At 49.4% G+C, this 12119-nt stretch overlaps 1 protein-coding gene across 1 annotated transcript in view; it reads left to right on the top strand.

Annotated features, from left to right (window-relative positions):
- igf2bp1 (insulin-like growth factor 2 mRNA binding protein 1) overlaps positions 1-11412 on the top strand; it is a gene marked incomplete at both ends in the record, with an annotated part of 49941 nt that extends 38529 nt beyond the window's left edge. Inside the window, 12 exons of the mRNA XM_080488727.1 lie at positions 219-270; positions 1953-2016; positions 3095-3385; positions 3908-4042; positions 4118-4240; positions 4402-4537; positions 4942-5064; positions 5275-5391; positions 5538-5612; positions 5764-5895; positions 8269-8382; positions 11263-11412. Of these exons, the coding sequence (XP_080344853.1) occupies positions 219-270; positions 1953-2016; positions 3095-3385; positions 3908-4042; positions 4118-4240; positions 4402-4537; positions 4942-5064; positions 5275-5391; positions 5538-5612; positions 5764-5895; positions 8269-8382; positions 11263-11412 (1512 nt within the window). The remainder of the gene's footprint in view (positions 1-218; positions 271-1952; positions 2017-3094; positions 3386-3907; positions 4043-4117; positions 4241-4401; positions 4538-4941; positions 5065-5274; positions 5392-5537; positions 5613-5763; positions 5896-8268; positions 8383-11262) is intronic.
- Positions 11413-12119: the final 707 nt, after the last annotated feature.

Here is a 12119-nt window from a genome sequence, read left to right as displayed (position 1 = left end):
ATTACTGAAATTACAGGTGCTGCCCCCTTGTGGATCATTAAGAAAGTGCACAAAAAAAAAACACGAGCTAGAAAGTACACACGTAATATAAAATCACTCATAAAATGAATATATAAATCCAACGTTTAAAAGTGTAAAAAATTAAATAACTTCACAGGAATGTTGTGCCCAGTTGTTTTTAATTGATTAACCCTGGCGTTTGCTGCTGTGTGTCCCAGGTTCTGGACGGGCTGCTGGCCCAGTGGGGTCCCGTAGAAAACTGTGAACAAGGTGAGACTCCTGAGCCCAAAGGTCCGTCTGTCACTGTCTTATTGTTCAGCACCGCCGAACTCTGCGGAGAAACAAACAACCAGAGCACAGAGTCCAGCCCACATCCTGACTGGTGACGACCGATGAGAAACAACTGTTCATGTCCTGAAGGTCACATGACGCGGTGAAGGGTTACGGGAGGTTAAAGGTCAGATGGTTCAGGCTGCTCGGGGGCCGACTGAGGCCAGATTTATTAGTTTATCATACGTTTAATCAAGTTTTAGTGAAAACAAAACAACTTTTAATAGTTCAGAGCTCATTTATAACAGAATGGATGGATGATGGATGATGGATGATTGATGGATGGATGATGGATGGATGGATGATTGATGGATGGATGGATGGATGGATGATGATGGATGATGATGATGGAGGGATAAAAGAGGCTCAATCCACTTGTTGAGACGCTGCTATGAAACGTTTGATCCTCTAAAAGTTCGACTTCCTGAAAGATGAAGCTGATTGTTCCACTATTTCTCTTTGGACTCTTTATTTTGGTGCGACGCAGTAAAATCACTCAGCAGTTCAAGGAAAAACAGGAAAAGTAATCCAACTTCATCGTGAAGTAAAAGTATCCTGATTGAACTATGTTGTTAAAAGAAGTCTCTTCCCTCATGTCTGCAGACGGTCATTAATCATTTAGTAAATACCCAGCACTTTATTTTGATAGTGTTCTCTGCTGATTACATTACTAAAATATTTCGGGTCTAAATTGTGGAAACTGGTAAAGAAGTTCAGAGTTCATCAGGCTGGATGAAAACATATGAACGTGCCCCTGTGAAGCCGCGGAGGCGTCCGGATTGTGAGCTGGAAGCAGGAACCGTCGTCCTGTGAGGGAAACAGCCGCAGACTCCTTGATGAGTCTCTTCAGATCAGATCCGATCCGGTCCCGGAGGAGGACAAAGGCTCAGAGGAACCAGCTGAGAAGCTTTGAGCGGCTCCGCGTGGCTCCGCGGCTCCACGCTGAGTCCAAAGTGTCCCGGTCTGCAGGCCGGCCGCCCCCTTAATTCAGTCTGACGCTCGCTGGACAGGAAAACACTGATCTGAGTCCTGAATTAAATCCTGACTCAACCTGCTGCTCCAACATCTTTTATTCCCTGTTTGATCCACCAGCTGACGTCCAATAACACAATAATCTGACTTTAGCCATCAGACACACCAGATCCCTCAAAATCAGAACGTGTTACTTCTCTGCTTGTTGAGAATAATCTCATTTTAATCTCATTAAAAACTTAGAAACAGACTGAAGCTATTTTAATAACCAGTCATCATTGTTATAATGTAAATGGAATATAATCAATATAACAAGAAGTGAAAAATCATTACTGATCATCAACGTGGTGTGTTTAAATTCCTCTTTATGTTGCATTTAATGTTTGGATCTTCCTTTTTATGTATTTCATCTTCACCTTTCACTAAAAGTAAAACACATAATAAGTAAAACACATAATAAGTAGTCACTGTGTTTTATGATCCAGGACTTCAGTGAACTGCTTTAGTTGTCCCACAAAAACATGTTTATTGATCGATAGGAAGACTTTTTATTTGGAGTGCTGTGTGAGCCACAGAACTGATATTGAACCTCTGGTCTCCACTGATTGACGATCATCCGTGGTAATGAAATGATGTGTGTTTCCCCTCAGTGAACACAGACAGCGAGACCGCCGTGGTTAACGTGACATACGCTTCCCGGGAGCACGCCAGACAGTAAGCCTGATTTATTTTTTTTTTTTTTATTCTCAAATGACCTCTGGACACTTTGTGAAGAGGGGGAAAAGGCCTCCAGTGTGGAATGAATAGAAGACGGAAGGAAAACTCTTGTAAACAGTCGTCACCAAAGAGAAACGCCTGAGAGAGAATGTGAAGCTTTTAAAAGCACATACAGTGAAACTTGTTAAGTCCGTGCTTCACTCCCCTGTGTGGAGAACACAGTCATTAAAACACAGTTAGATTTAAAATCAGAAGGATCAGTCTTTACTTTGCTCCAGTGTTTCTGCACACGTTCGCCCTCTGCTGTTCATTTCTAGGTACTACACGAGGATTTCTGGGTTTTCATTTACTTTAAATCAGAAGCGTCAAACTCGTTTCAGTTCATGATACGAAGATAAATCATTTATCAACAATTCAGAAAAATCATTAAAATACACATTTGTGTGGATCCTCTTTAATCTGCTGCTTAATCAGGTTCAACCTTCAGTTTTCTCTGGACTGGTAATGATGCTGTACAAGCCTTCAGATAATATCAACTCCAACATTTATTCAAGTAACTTAGTAAATAATCTCAACTAATTTTCAAATAAGTATAATTTCAGTTGAATCCCATTGTTGCAACACAAAATGTTGTGAAATCACCAAAGCTGCAGGAACTTGTGATGGATTGTTGGTGGATTTGGTTTTCTGAGCCGCTTTGACTGATGGTCTGATCTGATTGTCGTGTCCAGAGGCCAACACACAACAATAAAATGAGAAATAACAGCTCCGTCTACCGAGGAATTGAAGTCCTCACTGTGTCGGGTCCTCCTGCGGGCCTGGAGCTGCATGTTTCTACTGTACTCTTCTACATATCAGAAGAAGAGTTGTTCCTTTACTGTTCCGTCACTTGATTGGCCGTGAGCCCAGAAGCAGAGGTGACCTGCACGGTCCCACCTCAGGACGTCTTGGTCCTGCAGCCTGGTCACTGGGGGGGGGGGGGGGGTCAGTGTTCTGGGAGGAGCTTCGACCTGCAGTGACCAGGGTCAGCGTGGCGTTCCTGCAGCAGTAACGGTTCCTGTCCTTCCCTCCGCAGAGCCATCCAGAAGCTGAACGGATACCAGCTGGAGAACAACGCCCTGCGGGCCTCCTTCATCCCCGAGGAGAACGCAGAGCTGGAGGGGGGCCAGCGGGGGCCCGACAACGGCCGGCGCCCCGGGTACGGGCCCCGCGGCGGGCCCCGCGGCGGCTCCCCGAGCTCCGGGATGCCGGCCAAACCCCACACCGACATCCCCCTGAGGCTGCTGGTGCCCACGCAATACGTAGGAGCCATCATCGGGAAGGAGGGCGCCACCATCAGGAACATCACCAAACAGACGCAGAGCAAGTGAGTCCAAACCTGACGATAGAGGACGGGACTGAAACAATACTTTTACTCTGGAAGTCCAGAACTGAGGGACGTCATGCAGTTTGTACAGTTAGAAAACATAAAAGTACATTTTTAGTTATTCTTTCTCTTCATGCGAGCACACTATGTCTGCTCATTAATATCTCTGGGTATAATATCTACATATATATATATATATATTTATTATTCTGGACTTATTTCCCCGCCTTCATGGACAAATATTCCCTATCTTTGCATGTCTAGGCGAGTGTCTTTTTTTATTGATGGGATGGGACGGGGGGTGGGGGGGCAGTTAAGTTCATTGCATGTCTAAATGTATATATGTATATTTAAAAAATAACTAAAAGTCAATGTCAATTACGGTACAGATCCCTTGTACTATGCCTGTCATCATTTCGGAATGATAAGAACAGTAAAACAAAAAGACGTGAAGCATAAAGCAGTCTCATCCAGCTGAGCCTGACTCTCAGTCCATCTCTGATCTTTGGTTTCAACCTGCAGGATCGACGTGCATCGCAAAGAGAACGCCGGCGCGGCCGAGAAGCCCATCAGCATCCACTCCACGCCCGAGGGCTGCTCCGCCGCCTGCCGCATGATCCTGGAGATCATGCACCAGGAGGCCAAAGACACCAAGACGTAGGTCTCCGCCGTGGCGCCGCACGCCGAGCGGCGGCGGCGAACTCTGCAGTGACGACCGCTTTGTGTTGGCAGGGCTGACGAGGTCCCGCTCAAGGTTCTCGCTCACAACAACTTCGTCGGCCGCCTGATCGGGAAGGAGGGACGCAACCTGAAGAAAGTGGAACAAGACACAAACACCAAAATCACCATCTCACCGTAAGAAACGCACCATCAACCCAACACAACTAGTGCCGGGTGCCAAGTCTACACACTGTGTGTGTGTGTGTGTGTGTGTGTGTGTGTGTGTGTGTGTGTGTGTGTGTGTGTGTGTGTGTGTGTGTGTGTGTGTGTGTGTGTGTGTGTGTGTGTGTGTGCAGTCTGCAGGACCTCACCCTGTACAACCCAGAACGAACCATCACAGTGAACGGCAGCATCGAGGAGTGCTGTCGGGCCGAGGTGGAGATCATGAAGAAGGTCCGGGAGGCCTACGACAACGACGTGGCGGCCATGAATGTGAGTGCGCACGCTCCGAGGGTCGAACCGCTCCTCATCGGGGCAGCATTTATTCTTTATTTCTATCGGACTTGTATTTATTTGTATGCGGGACATGTCGTCAGTATTCCGATGTGTTCAGCTATGCCACTCCAGTAAGTCGTAGAGGATCCATGAAGCTGTTAGAACTCGTTTCAGGATTGTAAAATACAGATAAAATCCTTTTATTCAAACTAGAGACAAGTTGATGAATGTGTGCGATTCAGGCTTTTATTGTCTATGAAATGGTTTATAATCGATAAACTGACAATAAAAAGTCACAAAATTAATACAGCCTTTTCCCATCAGCGTCGTTTGAATTGAAAAGCCGTTGATCTCAGTTCCGCTCGTCACGGAAAGATTTCAGAGGTTTTCCTTCTTTCCAGCAACAGACGCACCTCATACCCGGACTCAACCTGAGCGCTCTGGGCATCTTCCCCCCGTCCTCCAACATGCCCCCCCCTCCCTCTGGAAACGCAGTGGGTGGCGCCCCCTATGGCTGCTTTGGGGTAAGTGAACGTTCACATATAACCTGAGGAAGTGGAGGACTGTGGCAGAGAAATGAGTGTGTGTGTGTGTGTGTGTGTGTGTGTGTGTGTGTGTGTGTGTGTGTGTGTGTGTGTGTGTGTGTGTGTGTGTGTGTGTGTGTGTGTGTGTGTGTGTGTGTGTGTGTGTGTGTGTGTGTGTGTGTGTGTGTGTGTGTGTGTGTGTGTGTCCAGGCTCCGGAGCAGGAGACGGTCCATGTTTACATCCCGGCGCAGGCGGTGGGCGCCATCATCGGGAAGAAAGGACAGCACATCAAGCAGCTGAGCCGCTTCGCCGGAGCCTCCATCAAGGTTCACGTCTTCTCTACGTCAGAGTCACGACTCCGTCAGTCTTCAGGGTGTCGGAGGCGTCAGAATCAAACTCTTCATGCTGGACGGTTGTGCCGTTTATCAGCTTGAGTCCATTCAGTTTGACCAGTGACATTGTTCTCCTCCAGATCGCACCAGCAGAAACTCCTGACTCCAAAATGAGGATGGTGATCGTGACCGGACCCCCCGAGGCTCAGTTCAAGGTGAAGACGCTCTGCTGCTCTGCAGCTCTGCTGCTCTGCTGCTCTGCTGCTCTGCTGCTCTGCAGCTATGCTGCTCTGCTGCTCTGCCGCTCACTCACTCACTCACGCCGTCTTCAGTCTTCACTCACTGTGGTTTATTCTTCTTCTACAGGCACAGGGACGCATCTACGGCAAGCTGAAGGAGGAAAACTTCTTCGGGCCTAAAGAGGAGGTCAAACTGGAGACTCACATCAAGATGGCGGCTGCTGCTGCAGGGAGGGTCATTGGCAAGGGAGGGAAGACGGTGAGCTGCAGCCGCGAGCTCCACAGCGTGTTACACAGCATGTTACACAGTGTGCTCCAGAGCGTGTTACACAGCGTGTTACACAGTGTGCTCCAGAGCGTGTTACACAGCATGTTACACAGCATGTTACACAGCATGTTACACAGCGTGTTACACAGCATGTTACACAGCGTGCTCCAGAGCGTGTTACACAGCGTGTTACACAGTGTGCTCCAGAGCGTGTTACACAGTGTGCTCCACAGCGTGTTACACAGCATGTTACACAGCATGTTACACAGCATGTTACACAGCGTGTTACACAGCATGTTACACAGCGTGCTCCAGAGCGTGTTACACAGCGTGTTACACAGTGTGCTCCAGAGCATGTTACACAGTGTGCTCCAGAGTGAGTTACACAGAGTGCTTCAGAGCGTGTTACACAGTGTGCTCCAGAGCGTGTTACACAGCGTGTTACACAGCGTGTTACACAGCGTGTTACACAGCGTGCTCCAGAGCGTGTTACACAGTGTGCTCCAGAGTGAGTTACACAGAGTGCTTCAGAGCGTGTTACACAGCGTGCTCCAGAGCGTGTTACACAGTGTGCTCCAGAGTGAGTTACACAGAGTGCTTCAGAGCGTGTTACACAGCGTGCTCCAGAGCGTGTTACACAGCGTGTTACTCAGCGTGTTACTCAGCGTGCTCCAGAGCGTGTTACACAGTGTGCTTCAGAGCGTGTTACACAGCGTGTTACACAGCGTGTTACTCAGCGTGTTACACAGCGTGCTCCAGAGTGTGTTACACAGTGTGCTCCACAGCGTGTTACACAGCATGTTACACAGCATGTTACACAGCGTGTTACACAGCGTGCTCCAGAGCGTGTTACACAGCGTGTTACACAGTGTGCTCCAGAGCGTGTTACACAGTGTGCTCCAGAGCGTGTTACACAGCGTGCTCCAGAGCGTGTTACACAGCGTGTTACACAGTGTGCTCCAGAGCATGTTACACAGTGTGCTCCAGAGTGAGTTACACAGAGTGCTTCAGAGCGTGTTACACAGTGTGCTCCAGAGCGTGTTACACAGCGTGTTACACAGCGTGCTCCAGAGCGTGTTACACAGTGTGCTCCAGAGTGAGTTACACAGAGTGCTTCAGAGCGTGTTACACAGCGTGCTCCAGAGCGTGTTACACAGTGTGCTCCAGAGTGAGTTACACAGAGTGCTTCAGAGCGTGTTACACAGCGTGCTCCAGAGCGTGTTACACAGCGTGTTACTCAGCGTGTTACTCAGCGTGCTCCAGAGCGTGTTACACAGTGTGCTTCAGAGCGTGTTACTCAGCGTGTTACACAGCGTGTTACTCAGCGTGTTACACAGCGTGCTCCAGAGCATGTTAGACAGTGTGCTCCAGAGCGTGTTACACAGTGTGTTACACAGCGTGTTACTCAGCGTGTTACACAGCGTGTTACTCAGCGTGTTACACAGCGTGCTCCAGAGCGTGTTACACAGTGTGCTCCAGAGCGTGTTACACAGCATGTTACACAGCGTGTTACACAGCGTGTTACACAGCATGTTACACAGCATGTTACACAGCGTGCTCCAGAGCGTCTTACACAGCGTGTTACACAGCGTGCTCCAGAGCGTCTTACACAGCGTGTTACACAGCGTGTTACACAGCGTGTTACACAGCGTGTTACACAGCGTGTTACACAGCATGTTACACAGCGTGCTCCAGAGCGTCTTACACAGCGTGTTACACAGTGTGTTACAGAGCGTGTTACACAGCGTGCTCCAGAGCGTCTTACACAGCGTGTTACACAGTGTGTTACAGAGCGTGTTACAGAGCGTGTTACACAGCGTGCTCCAGAGCGTGTTACACAGCGTGCTCCAGAGCGTGTTACACAGCATGTTACACAGCGTGTTACACAGCGTGTTACACAGCATGTTACACAGCGTGCTCCAGAGCGTCTTACACAGCATGTTACACAGCGTGCTCCAGAGCGTCTTACACAGCGTGTTACACAGCGTGTTACACAGCATGTTACACAGCGTGCTCCAGAGCGTCTTACACAGCGTGTTACACAGTGTGTTACAGAGCGTGTTACACAGCGTGCTCCAGAGCGTGTTACACAGTGTGCTCCAGAGCGTGTTACACAGCGTGCTCCAGAGCGTGTTACACAGTGTGTTACTCAGCATGTTATACAGCGTGTTACACAGCGTGCTCCAGAGCGTGTTACACAGTGTGCTCCAGAGCGTGTTACACAGTGTGTTACTCAGCATGTTATACAGCATGTTACACAGCGTGCTCCAGAGTATGTTACAGAGCGTGTTACACAGCATGTTACACAGCGTGTTACACAGTGATAGATTAGAAGAAGTCTAACGCCACCTGGTGGTTGTGCAGGTGAACGAGCTGCAGAACCTGACGGCAGCAGAGGTGGTGGTGCCCCGAGAGCAGACGCCGGACGAGAACGACCAGGTCATCGTCAAGATCAACGGACATTTCTATGCCAGCCAGGTACCATTGTCCCTTAAGCTCACACACTCACGCACGCACGCACTCACGCACGCACGCACACACACGCACACACACACACACACACACACACACACACACACACACACACACACACACACACACACACACACACACACACACACACACACACACACACACACACACACACACACACACACAGCTTTTCCACTAAAAAGAACCAGGTTCTAGTTCAGGGCCGGTTCTCAAATGAGCACCGCCAAAGAACCGCTTGTTTTTCCACCGTTACCGGAGCCAAGTGAGACCTACGTCATTGTGTCACTCCAAAACGTGATACGTCGCTGATTTCACCAATGTAGAGCTCATACAGGAACCAGGAGACGGACTGTAACATTGGTTGAGTCCGGGTCGCTCCATCTAGTCTGACCTGAACCTCGGAGCAGACCAAAGAGCAGAAAGAAAAGAAAACAATACGTCTCCTCGTATCTCTATTGGGTTTTTATTCACGTCCGTCTTGCTTTAACCCCGGAGTGGCCAGAGAGAACAACAACAACAACAATAATAATAATAATAATACATGAATGATCTTGGGTCTTATTTTCCACTATTCCAACATTCCATAGTGAAGTTCTGCTCCTTTCACTTTATTTCTGGACGTGTCTGAATCAAAAGCTTCAACATGGAGGAATGGAGGTGTAGAACGATAGAACGCTGCTCTACAGCCGTTTCCATGGTAACCTACATAAACACACTGATTAAAGTTCTGTTTCACATGAAGCCATTAAAAGGCTCATTTTATTGCAAAAAAAACTCCAAGCTTTCGTTTACAGTAGTTTGTAGTTTGTTTAGTAGTTCCTGATGAACCAGAAGTCTGGTTCATTATGAAGAAGTTCTGTGGGTAGAAAATAATATTGGAGCGTCTCGTAGCGAAGCGCAACGCAGCCTCATGCAGACCTCAGCCTGCGCTCAGAACATGGAACAAGATCTGGAAGTGAAGTTAGTTAAAATGATGAAAAAAAACAAAATAGAAAACTGCTTCTAAATTATATCCGACGTAGCTGACTGACAGCGGAGGAGCTCTGCAGCGCTCTGGAGAGCCGCAGCTCCATGATCGCGGATTAAATAATCTCGTTCCCTCGTGTATATTAAATTCAGGGAACGACTGATTATGTTGTTATTTTTATTTTTTCTCTATAACCACTCCGGGGCTCCGTGTTCGCTGTAGTTTTCAGAAAGCCGGTTCGGCGTCTCTTCCGCCTCATAGGCAGCGATACCTCCAGCGATAACTCCGCCCCCCGCTCTGGCCCCGCTCTGGCCCCACTCTGGCCCCACTCTGGCCCCGCTCTGGCCCCGCTCTGGCCCCGCTCTGGCCCCTGATAGGCTAAACCGGTGGTGGAAAGACAACAAACTGGTGCTAAAGGTGCGTTTCCACCGCACAAAAAGTGCAGGAATGGACTGGTATGGTGTGGTCCGGTACGGTTCGGGTTTCCACCGCAAGAATTTGGGATTTTCCAGAAAATCCCGCTCCAAAGGTGGAGGCTGTTCCGTCCCCCCCTCCATTGGGGTACTCAGGACCATGGAACAGGTCCTGTTTTGAGGAGCTGATTGGTCAGTGAGTTACTACACGCCCTCAGTATTTTAATATGTCGGCTGTATGAATCCTCTGTTGTTCACATATTCAGCTTTGCACTGGTGGTTTTTTTGTTTCGTTTTTTGCTGCTCAACTTTCATGTTGGTCCCTAAAGAGCAGACGTGAGGCAGGACGGAGACCGGGACTCTGGAGCAGACGCTACAGCTGTAATCGATGCTCTACCGAGTCCACTCGTCACGTCGCTGGCTGTTCCTCCATTGCGTGAACCTCCGCGTGCCGCCTGGGAGCTCCGGTTGCCCGGCACTGGTCCAAATTCCGAGCCCGAGCCCCGGTGTCTGTCCTGGCATCACGCCCACGATCTCTGCCTCCATGAGGAAGTAGCAGCCGTCACAACCAGCGGCGCGACACCGGCACCGACCGGCTTTGTGGCTCCGGGTCACAAAGCCGGGGCGACGTCCGCTCTCCGGGAACCAACAAGGAGGTTCAGCTGCAGCTCTGTGGCTGCAACAAATAAAAATAAAGTACCTAAAGTAGTGCAAAGCGGAGGATGTAAACAACAACAGAGGAGTCATAAGGTCCAGGTCTGTCGCCCCGGCTGAGATTACTGTAGCAACGTCACAGATCTGTGGAGCTCTAAACCCCGCCCTCATTTTAACCCCCGGCGGTGGAAACGCCACCCAAATTTCGGTCGGGGTCTGTTTTGCCGTACCGCTCCGAACCGCTCCGAACCGCTCCGTTCCTTCCCTGCACTTTTCTGTGTGGCGGGAACGTGGCTGAAGTCTGGCCCTGGTTCTGAACTGGCCCCTGGTTCTGAACTGGCCCCTGGTTCTGAACTGGTGGAAAAGGCCTCTCTCACTAAACCAGCGGTCTGAAACCTTCACGACCAAATGAGCCGTTTTCACAATCTTCCAACAACAGGAATTTGTTTGGAGCCACGAAACATAGAAATTCTCTGAAAAAAAAAACAACAAACAAAAGTTTCGGTGCATTCATGATGTGTCACAGTTTGATTTATTTCATTTCATTTTTAGCTGTTGAAGCTATTTTTAGAGATTTCTTCACTTTTTTCCACGATTCACAGTCGCTGTTTTTCCTTGTTTAACCATACTAGTGTTTTTTTTCTTTTCTCCCTCCATTTATCCTGATTCCTTTCAGTACCTTTAGCAATTTTAGCATGTTTTTTTGTAGCCTGGAGTTTGGACCGTTCTTGAAAATCAGTGTGGGGATGAAATAAAGTGAAGATGCTTCTGAAAGTGTCAGGGACCTGTGTTGTGCTCACCATCCTCTTCCTCGCTTTCCCCCCCCCTCAGCTGGCTCAGAGGAAGATCCGGGACATCCTGACCCAGGTGAAACAGACGCAGAAGGGGGGGATGGGCCCCAGCCCCCACCCTCAGGGCTTCACAGAGATGGGCAGCCCCTCACAGGGACTGACCCAGGACCACCAGCCACGCAGGAAGTGAGGGCTCCCGGGCCCCCCCCCCCTCCTTCTCACACACTATGGGGGCACGCCCCCGCCTGACGGACAGACACACGAGACATGCATGGACGGATAGACGGACGGACGGATAGAGGAGAGCGACACACGGACCCAGCGATAGACAGGGAGAGATATACAGAGGGAGCAAGTACGCCCGATAGTCACAGAGGAAGATCGGCATTTAGCCAGAAGTGCAAGGAAATGAGTCAAAATCTAAAGATGAAATGAATTTAAAAAGGAAAAAGAAAAAAAAAGAGGAATAGGACAAAACAAGTTGAGAAACGAGACCAGAAGCCAGGCCAGAACAGAGACTGATTGAGGATGGAGGGAGAAGGGAAGGAGGGAAGGAGGGATGAAGGCCGGCGTCCTGGTGTGTGGCGGCGCGGCTGCAGCGCCGCCCGCCTCCTGCCCCGACACACCCACAGCCAACTAGTGCTGGGCAGGACGGGATTCGAACCCACACACGGTAGCACGGGGCCCGGCGGGCCTTCTGGCGCCCCCTACAGACCTCTCCAACCATCTGCACTCAGTCCTATATTTTAAGGGTGTTTTTTTTAACACAGATATATATGTATAGAAATGTTTTATTCAGAGCTATTAATGATAGAATGCAGTGAGGCAGAGCCGGGAGAGAGAGGTGGGAGCTGCTGCAGCGACGGGGGGGGGGGGGTGTGGCGGGGGGAGGGTCCT

Source organism: Lipophrys pholis, assembly GCF_963383615.2.
Source record: "Lipophrys pholis genome assembly, chromosome: 19".
Taxonomy (NCBI): domain Eukaryota; kingdom Metazoa; phylum Chordata; class Actinopteri; order Blenniiformes; family Blenniidae; genus Lipophrys; species Lipophrys pholis.
This window is presented reverse-complemented; position numbering and strand designations above follow the sequence as displayed.